At 40.0% G+C, this 20,234-nt stretch overlaps 1 protein-coding gene across 1 annotated transcript in view; it reads right to left on the reverse strand.

Annotated features, from left to right (window-relative positions):
- Positions 1 to 20,234, reverse strand: part of RRAS2 (RAS related 2) — a 76,480-nt gene that overhangs the window by 11,951 nt on the left and 44,295 nt on the right. The window contains exons 2-4 of the mRNA XM_036258673.1: positions 5,730 to 5,817; positions 3,838 to 3,940; positions 3,562 to 3,670 (exon numbers count right to left, since the gene is read on the reverse strand). Of these exons, the coding sequence (XP_036114566.1) occupies positions 3,562 to 3,670; positions 3,838 to 3,940; positions 5,730 to 5,817 (300 nt within the window). The remainder of the gene's footprint in view (positions 1 to 3,561; positions 3,671 to 3,837; positions 3,941 to 5,729; positions 5,818 to 20,234) is intronic.

Here is a 20,234-nt window from a genome sequence, read left to right on the forward strand (position 1 = left end):
TAAACTTCAGTGACTTTGCTTTTTTCCAAAGCTCTGTCATCAGTGTTGGAAAAAGTGTTCAATAAATACTGGATGGATGGAAGAACAAGTTTATGGAGATACAGAAGCCAAAAGGAAGCAGACAAAGCCTTTTCTGGCTGATCTCCCGCCCTGATGGGCTCACAGTCTCAGGAGCCAGTGGCAAGAATGCACAAGGCTGACCCACACACTCAGAGAACTTGGGGAACTCGCATTTGCTATCAAAAAGAAAACAGGCTAGAGGCTAAAGAAAGTCCAAAGTATCGTTTCTAAGACAAAAGCAGAGTAGAATGAGCTAGATCAAAAACTATGAGCAGGTCTGACCGGTTACTGACTAAGAACTTAGAGATGACCAAAGTGTAAATAAGTATTTCTCAACAGGGGAAAAGAAGTTTTTATGGGGTCCGTGTGGCCTGTCCAGGCTCAGCTGGTAGAGCAATTAAAGGTGCCAAGACATTACCGAATATCACCTTTAATTCTTAAGAGATTTTAAAAAGGTAACATCTTGCCCAGCTGGTGTGGCTCAGTGCTTGAGTGTCGACCCATGATGCACCAAGAGGTCACTGGTTTGATTCCCGGTTGGGGCACATGCCCAGGTCGTGGTCCAATCCCCAGTGAAGGGCGTGCAGGAGGCAGCCATCGATGTTCCTGTCTCTCTCCCTCTCCCTTTCTCTCTCTAAAATCAATAAAGAAAAAAACTTTTTAATAAATAAAAAATAAAAAGGTTACATCTCAATTTTAAGTGTACCGAGTATGGCCATCGAAGCTGGGAGGTAAGGCATGTTTGTCCTTGTACATCCCTGGGCCCTAAGACACCCTAGAAAGATAGGATGAGGAGGAGCCAACAAAGGCCACTGTGGAGGAGGGAGGATGGGGAGGGAACAGTGTCCCAGAGCTAAGTAAACAGTGTTTCAAAAAGGGGAATGCGAGCAACTGTGTCAAATGTCACAGACATCTGCACGAGTGGTGACCTGGCCTGGGGCACTGCATGTGAGCAGGCAGTGCAAGCAAGGAGGGCAGGAAAGAAAGCAGAGAGAGCAGGTGTACAGAATGCTTTTAAGGAGTTTTGCTATGGAGGGGAGCAGAAAAAACGTACTCAGAGAGAAACGTGAGATTAAGAACAAGTATTTGCTATACTTGTTTTTTGTTTTAAAGATGAAAGCCATTGTAGCACATTATATGCTGATGGGAATGATCACAGGAGAGAAATGGACCACCTGGAATGGAACAATTGCTGGGGCAATGATCGTGAGCTGGAGAGAAAGGACGGGATACAGTGCTAAGGAGGAGCTGGTCATACAGAGGTAAAGAGCTTATCCATGTAAGTGGGGGAAGAAAGAACTGATGGGGTACATGTGCACTGAGGTTAGTTCATGTGAAGGTGGGAACGTGCAGAAATTTCTCAGTGAAACAGAAAAATATCACTCATCACAAACTGAGAGTAAGGAAGGGGAAGAAAGTTTAAGAATGGGAGAGTAAGCCATAGTCATCCAAGCCAGTGGGAAATAAATGGACTGGGGAAATGCAAGATTCCCAGTCCAAAGGTGGTCATGACTTTAAAGCAAGAGCAGCTATCGTGCCTGAGTGCAGCTGTGAAGAGACCTGGAGAAGAAGAGGTGAAGCCTATGAAGAAATAACATTTTTCCTTTGGCCTCTCCTTCAGAGAACAGAATCTACAAGAATGCACAGAAATTTAAGCAGTCAGATGTCAGCCTTGCTTGTCCCCCTTGAATATGTATGTACATATCTGAGCTTCCAGTACATACACAACTTCTGTACATGGTGCAACACAAAGAAATAAATATAGAAAACATCACTCCAAGCTAACTGCTTATCTTCAAGGTAATGGAAATATGAAATTTATCATTCCCTCTATTGAGTCTCACCAATTTGTTTTTTATTTTACTCTGCAAATTCATGACTTTTATAAAAATGAAAAAAACTTAAGGTGTAAGATTGTGTAAGCCTACAGAATAAAACGGCCAAAGTGCCACAGTACATTAAAAATCTGCAGACAGATGAAAACCACACACCAAATACTGGCAATCTTCAACATACAGAGGACTTAAAAATAACTCATACAGACCCTTTGCCCCAACTAATCATGGCAGGGCCTGTTTAGTTCTGGTGGCACATGCTCCCCTACTTTCCCTCATCTGTCACTGCCTACCCTACAGAAGGCCTACACCTCACCCCAAACCTATTCCTTTCCTGGAGCTACCAAGATGAAAAGTTTTATGAAAAGTGTATTTCCACAATCAGGCCAGACAGATATTATGGTAAGATAGGGAAGAGAACCTCTTGCTCACTGCAGAGCGACTTTGCCATTAGTTCCCAGACCCAAAGACATATAAAAGTCTTTCTAGAAGTAGAAAAGACTGTGGAGAGCAGTAGACAGGTTCTACTGGGTAACATTCAATAAATATAATTAGCCCTGGCTGGTTTGGCTCAGTGGTTAGAGCGTTGGCCCGTGGACAAGAGAGTCCTGGGTTCCGATCCCACTAAGGGCATGTACCTCTGTTACAGTTTGTCCCCGGCCCCTGTTGGGGTCATGTGGGTGGCGACCAGTCGATGTGTCTCTCATACACTGATGTTTTTCTCTCTCTCTTCCCTCCTCTCTCCCTCCCCCTCAATCAGAGGGTAAATGCAAAACTAATAAATAAATAAACAAATAAAATTAGGTTTAGAAACCCTGAAGGAAATGACCCAAAGAAATAAAAGATAAATTAAAAAACAGATGGATTCTCACCTCTGGGTTTGAGATGTGAGCAGTGCCATATTCTAAATTCTTTTCAGTTTATACTGGTGAAATGAAGATCAAATTTTTTACCTTAACCTTCTAATAATTCAGATTTGAAAGAGACCTAGCAGTAAAATTTATTCTACATCCGGTATCATCAATAAACATTTCTAAATTTTAGCATTAGAACGAGAAGAAACCTCTAAGTAATATAGAGTCTGCATTAATTTACACCTGACCTTGTTTCCCTCACCCATAAAAAGGCGAATGAACTATACCAATTTTTTAAAATTAAATGTGAAATAGGGTAAAGAAACAAGTGAGTATAAACCAGCTTGCAACTAAACACTAAAAATATTCTTTTCTTGTTGGTTACTGGTGCTACAGATAGCCAATGTAAAACATAAACAGAAAAAATCAAATCCTGTCATTTAAATTACATCCATTTTCTAAATGAAGGTAATTTAGCACTAATACAGAATAAATTAGGCCTTTAGGGGTACCTTTAAGATTGTCTAACTAAATCGAGTTTTGGGTGTTACCCAAGACACTGTGACATGTGAACTGAGCTGGTACAAATACTTGCAGGCTTACACAGTCCACTGAAGTTTTATACACAATTTAATTTCCCCAATCTACTTCCTTTCTATTTCTTTCCTGGTGTGACTTCTGTAAACAGGGTGCTGAGTGTGTTAAACTCAGCACAGTTTTTTTGATCATGGCACTTTCTGATTGTTTCATTAAATATACCCATTCACTTACTTATAGACAACTGGTTTCCCAAATGCGAAATTCCTTCTTACCTGTCTTTGATGATCCAGATCTGCTTTGTTACCAATTAAAATCATTGGAAACTCATCACGATCCTTTACTCTGAGAATCTGTCTTTGAAACTTATAGATTTCTTCAAAACTAAAAACACAAAAACAAATTAATCATTTTGGCCAAGTAGCAGCATGCCCCATACCCCCTTTAGTAGTCTATTTCTTTTTTTTCCCTATAAAAACAAGAAAATCCAAATTCAATAAAGCAGTGATCTAGACTGAAGAGTAGATCTCCATTTTAATATTGGTACAAACCTGCCTCTATCTGTGACTGAAAAGACCAACAGGAAACCCTCGCCAGTTCTCATATACTGCTCTCTCATAGCTCCAAACTCTTCTTGTCCTGCTGTATCTAGAACTAAAGAAAAAACAACAAATGTAACTGTGTTTGTCTTTTCATTTTACAAATGGAGTCCTCACAAAGGCAAGCCCCTTTAATGTGGGTCTTTCAGAGCCATACTTAGTGTGATCAAGGAATGGGATCCTTCTCCTCTTAGTGCTTTACTCTCCATTCTAAAGACAAGTATGTTCTGCCCTGGCCAGTTTGGCTCAGCGGTTAGAGCGTCGGCCTGCGGTCCGGAGAGACCCGGGTTCGGTTCCCGCTAAGGGCACGTACTTCGGTCACAATTTGTCCCCGGCCCTGGTTGGTCGTGCAGGTGGCAGCCACTCGATGTGTCCCTTCACGTCGATGTTTCTCTCTCTCTCTCTCCCTTCCTCTCTTTCCCTCCCACTCTATCTGTACAAAAAAAAAATGGAAAAATATCCTCGGGTGAGGATAAAAAATAAATTAAAAAAAAAAAATAAAGACAAGTATGTTCTAATGGCAGCCAGATTCAGAGTTATCTTCATCAGTGCAGGTTGATTTTGCAGTTAGAATATATTAGCATACCAATTACAAGGTTAAAAATATCAAATACATCTAGGCAGATGGAGTCAGATAACCTCTGAAATCATTTGAATGTATATGTCCTCCGCGGAAAGAACTGAAAAAGATACCTATAAATTCAAAAAGAAACTTTGCCCTACCCTCCAAATACCATACTTAAAGTGCAGGTGCTAATGTATTTCTTCATCTCTGTGAATGAAAGAATTGTACAAGTTAAAAGAACAGGGCTTTCTTTTGTGGAGAGGTGAAATGTTTGCCAAGCAAAAAACACTATTTGCTAAAGTCTCTGTGCTATAAATTCTAAGCAAGTTAACTAATATTGAAGCTCTTCTTTATTTACTTCACCCATTTTAAAAGCTTAGCCAAAAAGTAGTGACAAGAAAATAAATCCTTAGATGCTCTTAATTAAAATTACAGCAGCCAGAGAGCAAGAGAGAACAGTTAGCCTGTTAATAGCTGTGGGCCAGGACTGACAAAGGGCTGTCCACATTCCTGTGTATCTGTTGGGGTTTAGGATTAATTCTAGGTGGCTATTTCTGAGATTATCCACAGATTATCCAAAAGAGAGAATAACCGGGTGCCACCCCAGGGGCCCCCCACTTCCTATTTACATGTGAACCTTTGAATCTACTGCCCACTGCTAACCCAAAGGAGCTGACACCTCTTCCTTGGACTCTCTGGGCCTATCCCAGAACTAGCCAGCTTCACTTTCTCCTATCCCTTTGTCAACAGATAAAGGAAATCCTTGTCAGAAGAGCTTATGTCTTTCTCCCCGACACAATGTATAAACCACTTGCAAAACTCCAGAATGACATGCTATCTTTCCTGCCAGGCCATGCTGCTGGTGGTTTAGACTCCATGCCCCAAGCCTGGTCTTTTTTTTTTTTTTTGCTAGCAATGGCCTAATAAACCCTTTCTTTTCAAAAGACTTCCAGCCACAGAAGTTAAACTTTTTGTTTAACAGTAGGAAGAGCCGAAACCTGACGTGTTTTTTTCCAAATGTCCCAACAAACACAACTTCAAGTTACAATGTTACTTGACTGGTTTCACCAGAAAAAGATCAATCCAGGTACTGTTTCACATTACATTTACTGAGGAATATTTAGATTCCCTAATATGCAGATTTATTCATCACAACTAAAGAAAGAGATGGGTTTATATGCAAGATCATCTAATATTTTTATTACATTTAACTTAGAAAAACATCAGAGCTTAGTTTTAAAAAATATGATATGTGAACCATCAAATAAAGATTACTTACTATCTAGCCGGGCTGCTCTGTCATCTATCACACACTGCTTTGTGTAGGAATCCTCGATGGTTGGATCATAATCCGTCACAAAATAGGACTGTAAGAAAAATTACCTTATTTTAAAATTTATGTCTGCCTATACAAGTACCAATGTTACTTCATCAAATCCCACATATCCAAAATTAATCAAAATATTTTCATTGTATTAAGGATTATCTCTTCTATGCCAATTCCCCATTAAACGAAGTCTATTCAGAGCAGCTTCCATGTGGAGAAAAGAAATTATCTCTGAATTTTTATATGTGAAATATACAAGAAGACTGTAAAAGATCTGCAGGGTTTTTTTTTTCATAATTAACACACACACGTATAATAATTGCATACCTAAGAATCTAAATCTCAAGAAAAACTAGAAAACAGTCAATTACAACTCAGGTCTATTTGCAATCCAACGGTAAGCATCAGCCCTAAGAACAAAGTCATTTCAAACAAATGGAGACAACAAAGAAAGGCCTGGAGGATTCTGTGTCCCCGCTTCTTTTCCGACACCTGTCTTAGTCCTCTTTCATCTGCCTTGTATATTATCGTAAGAATCATGACTTCATGATTCTTTCGTTTACAGGGATCTCACACTTATTCTTTCACTGATATTGTTGTTTTTATCTTAATTTCAATTTCCCTCTTCTGTTAGCACAGCCTTGCAACAGTTATCCTCTGAAGGCAGAATCAGAAGGGAAGCATCTTATTTAGCAAGCCACTTAAACTTTTGTGTATTATATTTCACAATTCCTTTGAAAGGTTTTAACAAGGAGACAATGGCAGAGCAACAAGAATCTGAGAGAGACTTAGTCCCCCATTCTTCGAGAAGGGCACTAACTAGGACACTGACATCACCCTGCTTTTGTTCTGCGTCTCTCCTTCCCTCTCCTCAAAGCCTAGCTTCCCACTGACTCATTACAAAATCTGAGAGGATGACTTGGAGGAAGGCAGCTTAATGCTAAGAACCAACACCAAAAGTGTTCAGCCATTCTTTGGGCAAGGGCTCCTGATAGCTGGATCTGCTTAGCTCCAGGGACACAGCATTATTAAGTGACAGCCCTGGGCACGGTGACCTACACAAACTCCAAAAAGCTACTCAGAAGCAGGCACTCTGCACAGGGCTATCAAGAAACTCCTGGTCTGGGGAGGGCAGGGTGGGAAGGGAGAGAATACTATTCTGCTTGCTAACATCACTTTACATATTTATTTTATTTTTGAAGGACACTTTCCACATTTATATTTTAGGATTAACTTTAATCACTGAATTCAGTATCCATAATCCTACTTCCCTTTTGATGGTTTCACTTAAATGCATGATTTATTAAACAAAGTGTTTAAAAGAAACACTGACCAACAGGAGCAGCTTGGAGTAGAAAGCCATTTCCATCACCAGCCCATCCCCCATTTAAAAATAAACAATCCTGAACTCACTTATTGGCACCCACACCTCTTCTAAAAGGTAAATACAACTGGCAACATTACTCTGTGCACCAACTACTCAAAACAACTTAAAACTGCAATCTTTCACTAAGCAAGTTGGATAGAGGATGATGTTTATATCTTCTTAAGACTAGTTTCCTTAAACATGTTTCTCCACAGCACTCTGATACCTCTTGCCATGCTTTCATCTCATAAAACCTAAATTTCATTGAGTATTCCCAGTTCATGCCTAAATGTGCTCAAACCTGTCCCACTGTCCCCCACCCTACTTTGTCTGAAAACAATGGAGAAATATTAAATATGTTTTTCAAATGTCCAAGTCACGTATAATAGCTACAATCATTTCAGTGTGACAGGTTCTTTTTGCATTGAGAGACCAAATTAAAACATTAACGCTTCTAGAAGATTCATGGTTTAAACAACTTTGAGGGCCATTAAAATAAATTTAGTGGCTGTGGAAGCTTCATGTTTTCTTTGGATGTCTTATCTTAGCTCTTGAAACACAATCTCAATGTGGTAAAAATTTTTGCTTCGCTAACGCTGGCAAGCACTTACTCCACTACATTAATTTTTAAGACTAATTAATTGCTGGAATTTCTAGATATTTAGGTCCACATTTCATCTTCGTTGTGTCCAGTTTTCAAAATGTGTCTGTACTGCCCATCATCTTCTTACTTTATGTAGATTTTAAAGAGTCCTCCTTGTTGAGAGCATCTTCCCCCTCATGAAGATCCATCCTAAGGAACATTATTAGATAAGAAGTCTCAAGGTCTGGGCAAGACAGAGGTTTGGATATAAATCCTGCTGCCTTTACTTGCTGCAAGTAAATAAAACTACCTGTGACAACTTCATCTCGTTCTTTAAGTGGCAAACCCCTGAGTTCAGTAACAATATCACTCTGGGTCTGACTGTCACAGAATCAGAGACCCCTTTTCCTTCTCATAGTTCTAATAAGCCACAGGTCAGAATATGCCTAAAAAGAGCATTCATCGTGTGCAGGTAACAAATATAATTGTCACCTCCCACCACAAAGACATAATAGTTGTGTTGCTTAAACTTGGGTACCAGATATTTGATCACCAACAAGAAATCAGGCTCTGGTGATGGACAGTCCAGGACTGAATTATAACTCTACTTGCTAGCTGTGGAACCTGGGGCAATGACTCTACCTTTCTAACCTTTAGCATATGTAAAATAGGACAGTAACAAAACTTGGTGGAACAGGTAAAATGAGGTAATGCATATAGAGAGCCAAGACATGCTGACACTTCATAAACATTAACCAGATAATCATTGTATCGTTTTTATCACATGGTTAGATGCTATGAACTAGTGTTTTTATTCAAGTATAAAGACTTACTAATCCCAGGTACAGTGGTAATAATTCCAATCCTACTTCTAACAGAGACCATCCATAGGACTTGGTATCCAAAATGTTGTGAATCAAAATAAAAATAAAGTTACCCTGCCCCGCATTTGGGGTTCTAGAAATATTCTCTAGATCTGAGCTGTAATTGCACAGGTATATACATATGTAAACATTCATCAAGCTGTACATTTAAGGTATGTGCACTTTTTTGCACGATACAAATTATACCTCTTTAAATTACATAAATTAATGGTTGGATTAAATGGTTCCTTTGTTACTTATAGGATTCAGTACTTTGTTTATACAGTATGCAAAGCCTTCTAGTTTGATCTGCACTGTTTGCCATTCAAAAATTTATTTATTTTTTAAAGTACTTATTACAGCACAATTTTACATGTAAACTATCTTCTTTGTCACAAATAACATACATGAAATACACTTTTTTTTATCCTCACTCAAGGACATTTTTCCCTTTTTTGTTCAGATAGAGTAGGAGGGAGAGAGAGGAAGAAAGAGAGAGAGAGAAACATTGACGTGAAAGGGACACATCGAGTGGCTGCCTCCCACACGACCCAGCCAGGGCTGGGGACAAACTGCAACCGAGGTATGTGCCCTTAGCGGGAACCGAACCCAGGTCTCTCTGGACCACAGGTCAATGCTCTAACCGCTGATCCAAACTGGCCGGGGCCAAAAATTTATTTTTCACTACTTGAAACCCTTCAGCCAATTGCTCTTGCTCTCTTGGTTTCATTCATTCACTTGATAATTATTTATTGATCACCACAGGGACAAAGTCCCTACTTTCAGAGCCCATTGCTTTCTGCACAGCATCCAGTAATTGTGTTGTGACTGAAGACGAGGAGAATGAGTTTATATATTGGCCAAAAAACACCAACAGCATGAAATGCCAATAATGGGATTGAAGGCAACAAAATTTAAGGGGTTAATACTGCAGTTCCTAACCCATAGGAACTAAGTGTACATTCACCAACTTGTAAACATAGAGCCCCAGCAAATTGCCAGAAAACTGTCTCTCTCCTGAAGTTGAAAAATGTTATCAAACACAGCCCAGAAAGGATATTCTGTAGCAGAAAGCAAGCAAGAAGAAGAAAAAAAAACAAGCATTGTATTGCAAGGTGGAAGATAGTAGAAGTTCAGCAAAGGGCAGGCAGGAAAGGAGAATGGACTAAAGAGTTCAGAAGAACACACCAAAGGGGGGAAAGAGGTGTTTTCTTGGTATCACAAGAAAGGATGCATGGAGAAGGATCCTAGACAGAAAGGGAATGCCTCTTTTCAAAGGGCAGTTGTTTTCCAGGTAGTAAGAAGGGGAAAGAGGTGTTTTCTTGGTATCACAAGAAAGGATGCATGGAGAAGGATCCTAGACAGAAAGGGAATGCCTCTTTTCAAAGGGCAGTTGTTTTCCAGGTAGTAAGTAAGAATGGACGTAAGTCTCTTCAAGGTTGAGAGTTGTGGAGAAAAGTTTAGGGTTAGGGAAGCTACCCCATTAAGACCAGGAGATGTATTTCCCCTGATAAAATCTGGTCTGGGTAAGGTTGTCGGAAGCCCTTACTAATGCAAGAGCGTTACGCTGTAATATCAGGAATAGTATTCCTGATTATACACCACTAGATTGCTTGGCCAACTCACTACCTTCCCATTCTAAGAGGCTGCCTTAGGGAAGAAAGAAGGGGTAAGGAAAGGAATGAGAATGAGCTGGTACAACTTCTGCATTCAATGAGCAAGAGTGACAACCCACTTTCTCCTGCCACCACACTGCTGGTGAAAGTGTAGTTCCCAAGCATTGCCACAGAGCGGTGCCTGATCTATGCACCGGGACAGGTACTTAGACTCTGGGAAACTCAGTAAAGCCAACACACTGGTTAAATCCACTGCCCTTGTACATAAAAAGGGTACGAGGCTAGACCTACCAGGCCACTGGGGAGTTGTAAACAAATGACAGAGCATTTCTAGCATAGCACCGTTCTCAGACAGTCTTGGAGTCCTCTAAAAACATGGGGTGCAGAAAGGGGAAGGGAATAGGAGAGAGCAGAGGAAGGAAACAGATGAAACCATATAGAAAAACATGTAACAAACTATAGAAATGATCCCTGAAAGTAGTCTAAAAAAAGAAAGACAGTGGTAACTACTAAATCTGGCTCATGTGCATACAAGTGTATATTATACAACTGTCTCTACTTTTGCATGTATCTGCCAATTTTCATGTTAAAATTATTTTTTTAATAACATAAGTACAACAGAAAAGGTTAGATCAAGGGAAGAAGGGATGTTTTTAACCCTGGGCTTTCACCTCACTCAACCCAAGACCAACTTGCCTAGAAGTGTAAACTTTTCTTCTTGGTCAGAATACTTTCCAGTTTTCTTTATATGTTATTTTTTACTTTTACTGCCCATCCTTTCCCTCACTCAACTAGACTCTAAACTCCATGGGGGCACAGATTTTTGTCAGAGGTGGAGGGACCTCCCTAGTACTTAAACAGCAAATCGCTGGCAGACTCATCACTAAAAGCGGCATTTGCAGGCTCTTCGGCCAAAGCTCCTTCTGTTTACTTACTCTGCCTTTCTAGAGGTAAATGACACTCATGCTCATCCTCCACTCCCACTTCCATTCTCCCATCAAAAATAAATAAAAGCCCTGGCCAGTTTGGCTCAGCGGTTGGAGCATCGGCTTGAGGACCAGAGACTCCCGGGTTTGGTTCCCACTAGGGGCATGTACCAAAAACAAAAAAAACAAAAACTATCCTCAATCACAGTAACAGCAGACATCCTTTATTTAGCATTTAACATGTAGCCAGCAGTTCATAACATTATATTTTCTTATGTGATACACATAATATTTCCCCAATTAATTTTTGCAACAAGGCTGATTCTGGCTCCTTCAGGGTTGGAGCTAAAGGAGTGGGGAGAAGAAAGAGGGGTTGAAAGACCTCACCAGTGGAATCTGATGTCCATGGTTTCTCAGAGGGCCTGTGGGTTTCCTGGAAGGGTCCCTACGTGGTACCTTCCATGTGCATTCCCAAAACTTATGTGAGACCTGCCATGTACACTTCCCACTCTCAGTCCTTGGGGTTTCAATGGGCACTTCCTCCTGGTCATCATCTTCTAGGTGGTCATGCACAGCATCCTTTTTTATAAGGCTTTGAGCTGGTGCCATCCAAAAGCTCTGGGAAACACTACTGTCTTTTGAAGTTCAGAATGCTAACTACAGGGAGGAGCAAAAGTAGTTTACAGTTAGTTGTTCGTATGGAAAATAATACAATAATGAATATATAATAATACACAAGTAAACAATTTCGTGCACTCACAACACTAACCCTCCTTTTGCCCCACTCTGTACATAGCCCTTTTTTTCCTTTCTGCTCTGCTATCAATTCACAGATTCACATATTAATCCTTCTGCTCCCAAACAAAAGGGATAGATGTCAAGTTCTCAGAATAATTCTGTTAGTGCGTTCCCCATCTGGCTTCAATGAAGGGTTATATATAAGAAAAGCATCAGCTCCTCTCTGCTATGTGTGAAGGTGGGAAAGGACAAAGAACATACCACATACTAACAGCTCCCTTCCAAAACATCTTTGTCTCAGAACCCTTAGCTCTCCACACGTTTATTTCCTGGAGGTAAGATATGAGTTAAATGTGCAAAACCAATTTAAGATCACATTCCATGCATGTCCTTGGAATATGAGGGTGACTTGGCAACTACTACTTTATTCTCAGCCTTTGGGGCTTCGAGGGAAACTAAAAAGGTTAGACTTCCAGTTAAAATCCAATTACATACATCCAAGTAGATTTGCTGGATCCAAGGTCTAGCTCGTGTTTTTTAAAACTTCCTTGCAAGGGAGTTAAGCTACATATCCTGTACATAGCTAGAACCTCAACATACTGGCTGTTGGAAAACCCAATATTACAAAGATCATAACAGAGAGTTGGGAATTGATTTCCCAGAACAGTGAGGTCCTGGTTAGCCCTCAGTAGCCTCTATCTGCTAAAACGAGAGCAGTACAAATTCCTCTGGTAACACTAGAGAAGACTGCAGCAACTTCAGGCAGCTGTGAGCCAGAGCCCGGCTCTTCCTGGTGTCACTTTTTAACAGCAGCTGTCAAGTCACAGAGAACCTTTGTTCCCTGCAACACCCTCTCTTATTTTTATGTCAAATGTTTCCAATATGCTTGATATTACTTCACTCAAGTACTTATTTTTTCCCTAACTGAAATTAGTATTTCATTTAATCTAACATGTATATTGCAGAGATCTACATAATTTATCCTCCAGAACTTGAATACAGAATAAAAGCTACACTAAGCCCAGTAATCCTTTGTTTCTTTTTAACAAAACTTATGCCTCCATGTGACTTCTGTGCAATCTCAGCAATATGTACACCTCATGTAGAAAGTATTTGGTTGCAAGTCAATGGGCTTGGTATGCAACAAGCAAAGTACAGTACAAAGTCAACTTACAAACTGGTCCTATTACAAAAGTTTGTTTCTAAGTCAATTATTTGGTACTCATTTCCCCAGAGTTTAAAAATCTGTGTTTGGGTCCATCAGCCAGACCACAAAAACTACCACTGAAATACAGTCCTGAGCCAGTATTAACTCTTAGTTCTAACCTCTGAAGCAGAGTCATTTGGCCCTAAAAAGAAATGGGAAAAAGATTTCATTTCCTTTCCCAGAGGACAGAGCCAGCCCTAAGCTACACTTACAAGGAAGACAAACTTGTCCTTGGGGCACCTCTGCACACCCCAGCCTCCTCGTCCTGCCCCAACTCCCCACTACCACACTCTTACTTGACCCTTAGCCTCATTCTGAAAACATTCGAGGTACAAAACCACTTACCTCTCTCCCTACTGTTCCTTCCATCCTCAAATTAAAACTATCAGTTCCCTCAAGAAAGCTAATCTCACCCAGAGGCAGGAGTTGAAAAATTATCAGTCCAAACTAGAGCACACTACAGTATGAGAAAGCTCACCCCAGCAGGCCCTTCAAGCACTGCTTGCTTTCTAAAAATCAACATTCAAAACCAAAATGAATCTTTAGTAACATTTTCAGCACAGGTGACAAAGAAAAAGAAAAGCTTCAGACTGTGAAGGGAAAATTATTCAGAGGGATCAACCACCACTTCATGTTGGCTCCCCAAAAGAAGCTTTAGCTTATTTTTCAAAGTTTTTGTCCTTCCAAACCCACAGGCTTTAAAAGGAAAGAAGAAAAGGTTTTCCTCTTTCCCCTCCCTCCACAACACTACAGCTTATAAAACTAACCTACTGGGTGGACAAGACCACACATAAATGTTCAGCTCATAATAAAGTGGTTTCGGAAACTGTCCATATGAGCCAAAGGAACCTGCCCTGGCCACAGCCACTATCCGTATACATGTGCCGTTTGTAGGCAAGAAAAGCCTGACGGAAGGACTGCCTACATAACTACATCTTCAACCTTTCCAGTTGGAATATTTAGAAACCATTAAGCAACAATAAGCCAGTGAGTGGTCTCTATCACATAGCATGAAAAGTTTATTTATCTTGCTGGACCTTAATAGTCATTTATTGGCTCTCACCTCCCAATTATTAGTCTTATTACAACATGTAACACATAAAGCCTATATGAAAACTTAGGGATAAGAAATAATGACAATGTTTTCAAAGGACAATGATGACTGGCACAGAGTAATAAACAAAGGCCTGTGTATGATACGTAGACATTAAATAAATACCTCACAATGTGGGAAATTTGAATAAACCCCAAGACATTTCTTTTTCACACCAACGTACAAGTCTTTTTTGTGTCTTTCAATTCTTGCCTTGACTGAACCTTGCTCTCCTATGGAATTTCCATATCCAACCCATCCTTTCCACCCCAGTAGCTATTACCTTAGTTAAGTTAGCCTTTCTTACCTCCACCTCAAGTGGACCGCAGCTGCCTCAATATAATGCTGGCCTCTGTGGGACCCTTTGATGAACAAGATAGCCCCTGACCTCGAGGGGCAAGCAACACAGGGTTAACCTGAGTCCTATCTGTGTATCCTTCCTTCCCGTCCCAGGGTCCTCCCCACAGCAGTCCCCTAGGTCCTCTCTGCAGGCCCAGCCCCATCACACAGACCGCAGGGTCAAAACGTACCTCAGAGTCTCAGCATTGTTAGCTTTGTTATTCTTCTGACCTTGGCAATGCTGATAACTGCTTCTGTTTTATTCCCAAACCCCAGTATCACCACTTCTCCTCCCTCTTCTGAAGGATTTTCCCCACCAACAGGTGTTCCAGCTCCTATAATTTGGCTTCTACTACTCAGAACCCTTTTCTTATGCTGATAATGTACTAAACAACACAGATCATTCCTAGAACCAGGGCCTCATTTGTTTGTTTATACATTCATTCAGGTTGCAGCATGTATCAGTACATTTCTCTTTTTTTTTTTATAGGATGCCATCGTATGGATATACCACACTATATTTATCCATTCGCTGCGTGACAGACATTTGGGATGTTTTCACATTTTGTCTACTATTAACAATGTTATTATGAACATTCATGTGCACCATTCTGTGTAACATGTGTTTTCATTTTTCTTTGGAATACACCTATTAGTGGAATTGCTGGACCACATGGTAAGGCTATGTTTAATTTTCTGAGGAACTGCCAGAGTTTTCCAAAGTGGCTGTGCCATTTTATTTCCCCATCAGCAGTGTTTGAGGGTTCTAATCTTTCAATATCCTCACCAACACTTGTTACTGAATATCCGTTTTGTGTTTTTTTTTCATTCTAGACCTCCAGGTGGGTGTAAAGTAATATCTCCTTGCAGTTTTGATTGGCATGTCCCTAATAGAATGCTGGCCATCTTCTCACCCTCTTATTGGCCATTTGCATGCTTTTTTCGGAGAAATGTCTGTTCAAATCTTTGCCCACTTTTAAATTGGGTTGTCTTTGTTGTTGAGTGTAAGAGTTCTTTCTATATCCTGTATACAAATCCCTTATCAGATATATGATTTACAAACATCTTCTCCATAGTCATTATTTTAAAATCATCCTGTCATAAATTAATACACGGTTCCTAAATCTCAACCCTGAACCAAAATCCTGTTACCCACAATCTGACATAATTCCCACTTTCATATACCCAAATTTGTGGGTAACATTTACTTCTGTGCTCTGCCAAGCAGCTATACTCTCCTCTCCTCGGTGGTGGGCCTGCGCTGCTGACTACTTGCCTAGAACAAAACATCATTGCTATACCCACTCCTCTAACACCCATCCACCCCCACCCAACCCCAAACTTCCCCCATCACACTGCACTCCTCCACCAACATCATGCCCCAGCACAGTTTCACTAAAAGGTTGCGGGTTGACTCCCAGGATAGGTTGAGGCTTGATCCCCAATGGGGGGCATGCAGGAGGCCGCCTATCAGTGTTTCACTCTCTCGTGTGTTGATGTTTCTTTCTCTCTCACTCTCCCTTATTCTCTCAGGAAATCAGTGGAAAGGAGAAAAGAAAAAAGAATAAAGGTCTAAGTATGGCAATATAAAAAATATGTACAAAAACATTCTCTTTGCCCTGGCCGGTTTGGCTCAGTAGTTGAAGTGTCAGCCTACAGACCAGAGAGTCCTGGGTTCGGTTCCTGCTAGGGGCACATACCAAAAAAAAAAATCTCTTTGACCTAACAACTTTATTTCTAGAAATTTATCCTACTGATATGTCTGTGCCTATAAGAAATGACATGTGCAAGGTCATTCATTATGGAATTGTTTTTAATTTAAAAGACTGGAAACAACTTTAAATGTCCTTCAGTAAATGAGTGGATGAATTATGAAACATTAATTCTATTAAATGAAGCCATTAAAAAATGACTTCCTATACTAATATGAAATAATCTGCAATATACATTGTTAAATAAATACAGTTTACGTATTTGCTTTATGTGTATAAAGTATTTCTGGAAAGATACAGAAAAAACTGATTAACCTCAATTACCTGTGGAAAGAACTGGGTTGCTGGAAGACCTGAGAGGGAAGAAAACATTTTTGTAGGTTTTGAAACCTGAAACATGTGAATGAAAGAGGGAATCAAGGAGAAAGACCTACACAGATTAAATTTCAAGTCTTCAGTAATAATGCAGAGCACAGGAACATGAGGAAACCTAGGTTCTAGTCCCAGCTCTACAATGACTAGATGAGTGTTCCTGGGTGAGTCAACCTCTTTCCCGGCTTTTAGCTATATGTGAGGAATTCGCTCTTGTGAACCCTGAAAGGAAAAAAAAGGTCACCTGAGGACTAAAAAGGGCTCCTGGTGGCTATCTGAGCTCAAATAATTTTTTAAAAATAAAAAAAAAGTAGAGCCTAGCAGCCCCTTGGGCACAGGGACATCTCATGAAAACTGCACTTCACAGAAAAGCTTCTGCATTGCTAGACTGGCTGCCTGCACTGTGTTTCTGTCATCTGAGCCAGCCCTTATAAAATAGTTCCTGGAGTCCTATTATAACCAATAGGACTGAGATTTTCCATCCAATCTGGAGCTGCACAGCTCTGACCAATCAGTGTGGCTCTATTCCGACCAATCAGGGACAGGGGCAGGGACTTGTGTCTATATAAGACAGCTCCCCTGTGGCTCACTGGAGTGTGTTGTCCTAAGACTTGAAGGCTGCATTTCCCTAGCTGGAGCTGAAACACTGAAGATGTCTAGCCAGAGCAGAACAGACCAGTGTGGAGTGGGGCAGAGCAGGGCAAGGCAGAAGGTAGTGACCATCCTGGAGCAAGGTTGCCTAGCCAAAGAGGGCCTGGCCTTATAGCTTTGCTGTTTTCACAACAACAACACTGTAGCACTATGGAGCAGTTCCACAGCAGTGCTGTTTTCACAGCCAAGCTGAATTACCATAGAGCTGTTTGCACTAGTCAAGTTCCCTTCTTTACCACACCCCAAATTGGGAATTCCTGTTGGCATTTGAATTGGCCCCAACTACCACTAGTTGACACTCTTTATGATCTCTTAAAAGATTCCTGCTAATTTTATTATAACATATTTAGCTCCTACAGTGTGTCAAACGTAATGTGTAGGTGCTCTCAAGAATTTAAGTTTGTGGTATAATAGAAAGAATATCGTATCTCAAGACAGGAAGGGTTGCTTCGATTCTAGCTCCTACTTCCTGGCGGTAGAATTTGCAGCAAATCACATCAATGACGTCAGGTTCTATTACCTGTAAAGTTGAGATGATAGCTACTTTTACAAATTTGTCACAACGAGCAAATAAGATACATGAAAAAATTCTGAAATTTTTACACCATCATATAAAATGTAAATTATTAATATATGTAGAATCCCCCCTTCAGGTAGTATGAAATAAGTGTAAGAAAGAGCATGGATTTTAGAGTTAGACCTGGATATCTCACTTAATTGCTATGTGATCTTAGAAAGGTTATTTAACCTCTTAAATATCAATTATTTGAAAGGACTATTGTGATTGTAAAGTACCCAGTACACTGTTTAGCTAAAAATGGGCATTCGAAAATTGGTTCTCTTCCTTTCCAAACTTAGAAAAAAAAGGCTACCCCATAAGCAGGTAACTTTTGCTCCCCAGAGAGTGTTTACTTCCTTTTTCATTTCTTTTCCCCTCTATCCAACTACCTATGAATATCCTAAACTTCATTTTCATTTCTCACCTCTTCTAAAGCAGAGAATAGTCTGTAGAAGCAAAACTAGAAGTAAAGGAAGTAGCCCATGTTCTACTAAACGGTGAAGACTTCCACATGAATCTTCTTCTGTAGGTTCACTCACTAACGCACTCAACCTACAAATGCTAACTTAGTGCCTACATTGTGTCAGTAGTTGGATGGAATCCCAGCTCTCACCCAACTTGCAGTTTTTCGGAGGACTGACCATCAACAAATAAACATAATATATCAGAAGTAATGTGAACTCTGAATAAAAATAAAGGAGGTTGACAGTGCAGGAGCTAGAGGGGAGGTATGACACTAACAATGGCCACAGAAGGCGTCACTGACAATGTGGCATTTGAGGAGAAAATCCAAGTTCAATGGAGGGAGGGAGCCATGCCTCTACCTAGAGAAAGATCATTATGGGCAAAGTGAACATGAAGTTAAAGGCAGCAAGGTGAGAGTATGGGTAACATCTGAGGAACAGCAAGGAGGCCAGTACAGCCATGACAGAACAAACAGTAGTAGAGAGGGTTCTAAATGGGTTCAGGACGTTATCAAGGAAGCAAGCAGAGCCTTGTAGGCCATGGGAAGGACTTCAGATTTTATTCTAAATGAAATGAAGACCACTAGAGTTTGATGCTCTAAGTTTCTACTTTGGCTGTTGCTTTCCTTCCCCAGTCTTTGTCATGCAATGGCCAGAAGGGTTCTGACACTTTCTTTCACGGGGATTAGCCAAGATACATCCATCCCACAGAGGCAATCAAAGCAGTATATAGATATACACATTGCTCACCATTGCTTACAATCCCCTGTAAGATTTTGTGACAAGAGATTCCCATTGATTCAAGGAGGGGAAAAAACTTAAAATATTTTAAACTGTAGTTAAGAAAATGTAAGTTAATAATACTTATATACATACACAAATGTAACTAAATGGCATATGTTCATAGGATTTAAGACTTTGTTCACACCATTTAGTCACAAATTATAGCTTGCCTATATGTGTACAGCCTAATTTCACAGTAGAATGCCACATCAATTGCAAACCACATGAAGAGAAAGTAAACATGCAACTAAATTCTGAATCACACTGATATGCATATAAGTCTCAGAGTCTATAACTATTATTCCATTTAGTAACTATTAGTCCATATTTATTCCAAGTTACTTTTACAGTGCTTAATAGCAAATTCAGAAAAGTTTACTCACTTTAGTGGGTTGAACTGTGGCACCCGAAAAGTTATGTCTAACTCCTAACCCCTGATACCCATGGAAGACCTTATTTAAAAAGAGGGTCTTTGCAAATACAGTTAAGGATCTCCAGATGAGATTATCCTGGACTTAAATTCAATGATTGTGTTATTATAAAAGAAAAGGGTGGGAGATCTGAAACAGACAGAGATGACCCGGGGAGGGAGAGGCCATATAAAGGTGGAGGCAGAGATGGGAGTGATGCATCCACAAATCCAAGGAACACCAGGGCTTCCAACAATCACCAGACGATGAGAGCGGCATAGAACTGATTCTCCCTCAGAGCCTCCAAAGGGAACCAACCCTGTCAATAACTTGATTTGGGGGTTCTGGCCTCCAGAACTATGGGAGAAAACGTTGCTGTTGTTTAAAGCTATGAAGTTTGTGGTAATTTGTTATGGCAGACCTAGGAAATGAATACACTCACCTATAAAATATGAATTTCTCGTTCTTCCTAATTATTTTCTATTGGAACTTGAATATTGAACTGTCTTCACAATACCAGCACTACAATTTACTGCAAACATATATTCATTAGCACATTAAATAAATGTCCATTATCTGAACTAGAGAAATTCAGTTAGTCAACGGAACACAAAAAAGTAAAAAGAGGTAAATGGATTTAAATTAGTTCTAAGGTTCTAGTAGTTTTGGGAAAGTAGTCAAAATAATTATTTGTTTTAAAATATAGTAAGTCTCAAGACATTAACAAGTTAATTTTATTTTTTTAGGATTTTTTTCTTATTATAAAACAGTAGAA

The sequence above is a fragment of the Molossus molossus genome, unplaced genomic scaffold (assembly GCF_014108415.1).
Source record: "Molossus molossus isolate mMolMol1 unplaced genomic scaffold, mMolMol1.p scaffold_m16_p_13, whole genome shotgun sequence".
Classification (NCBI taxonomy): domain Eukaryota; kingdom Metazoa; phylum Chordata; class Mammalia; order Chiroptera; family Molossidae; genus Molossus; species Molossus molossus.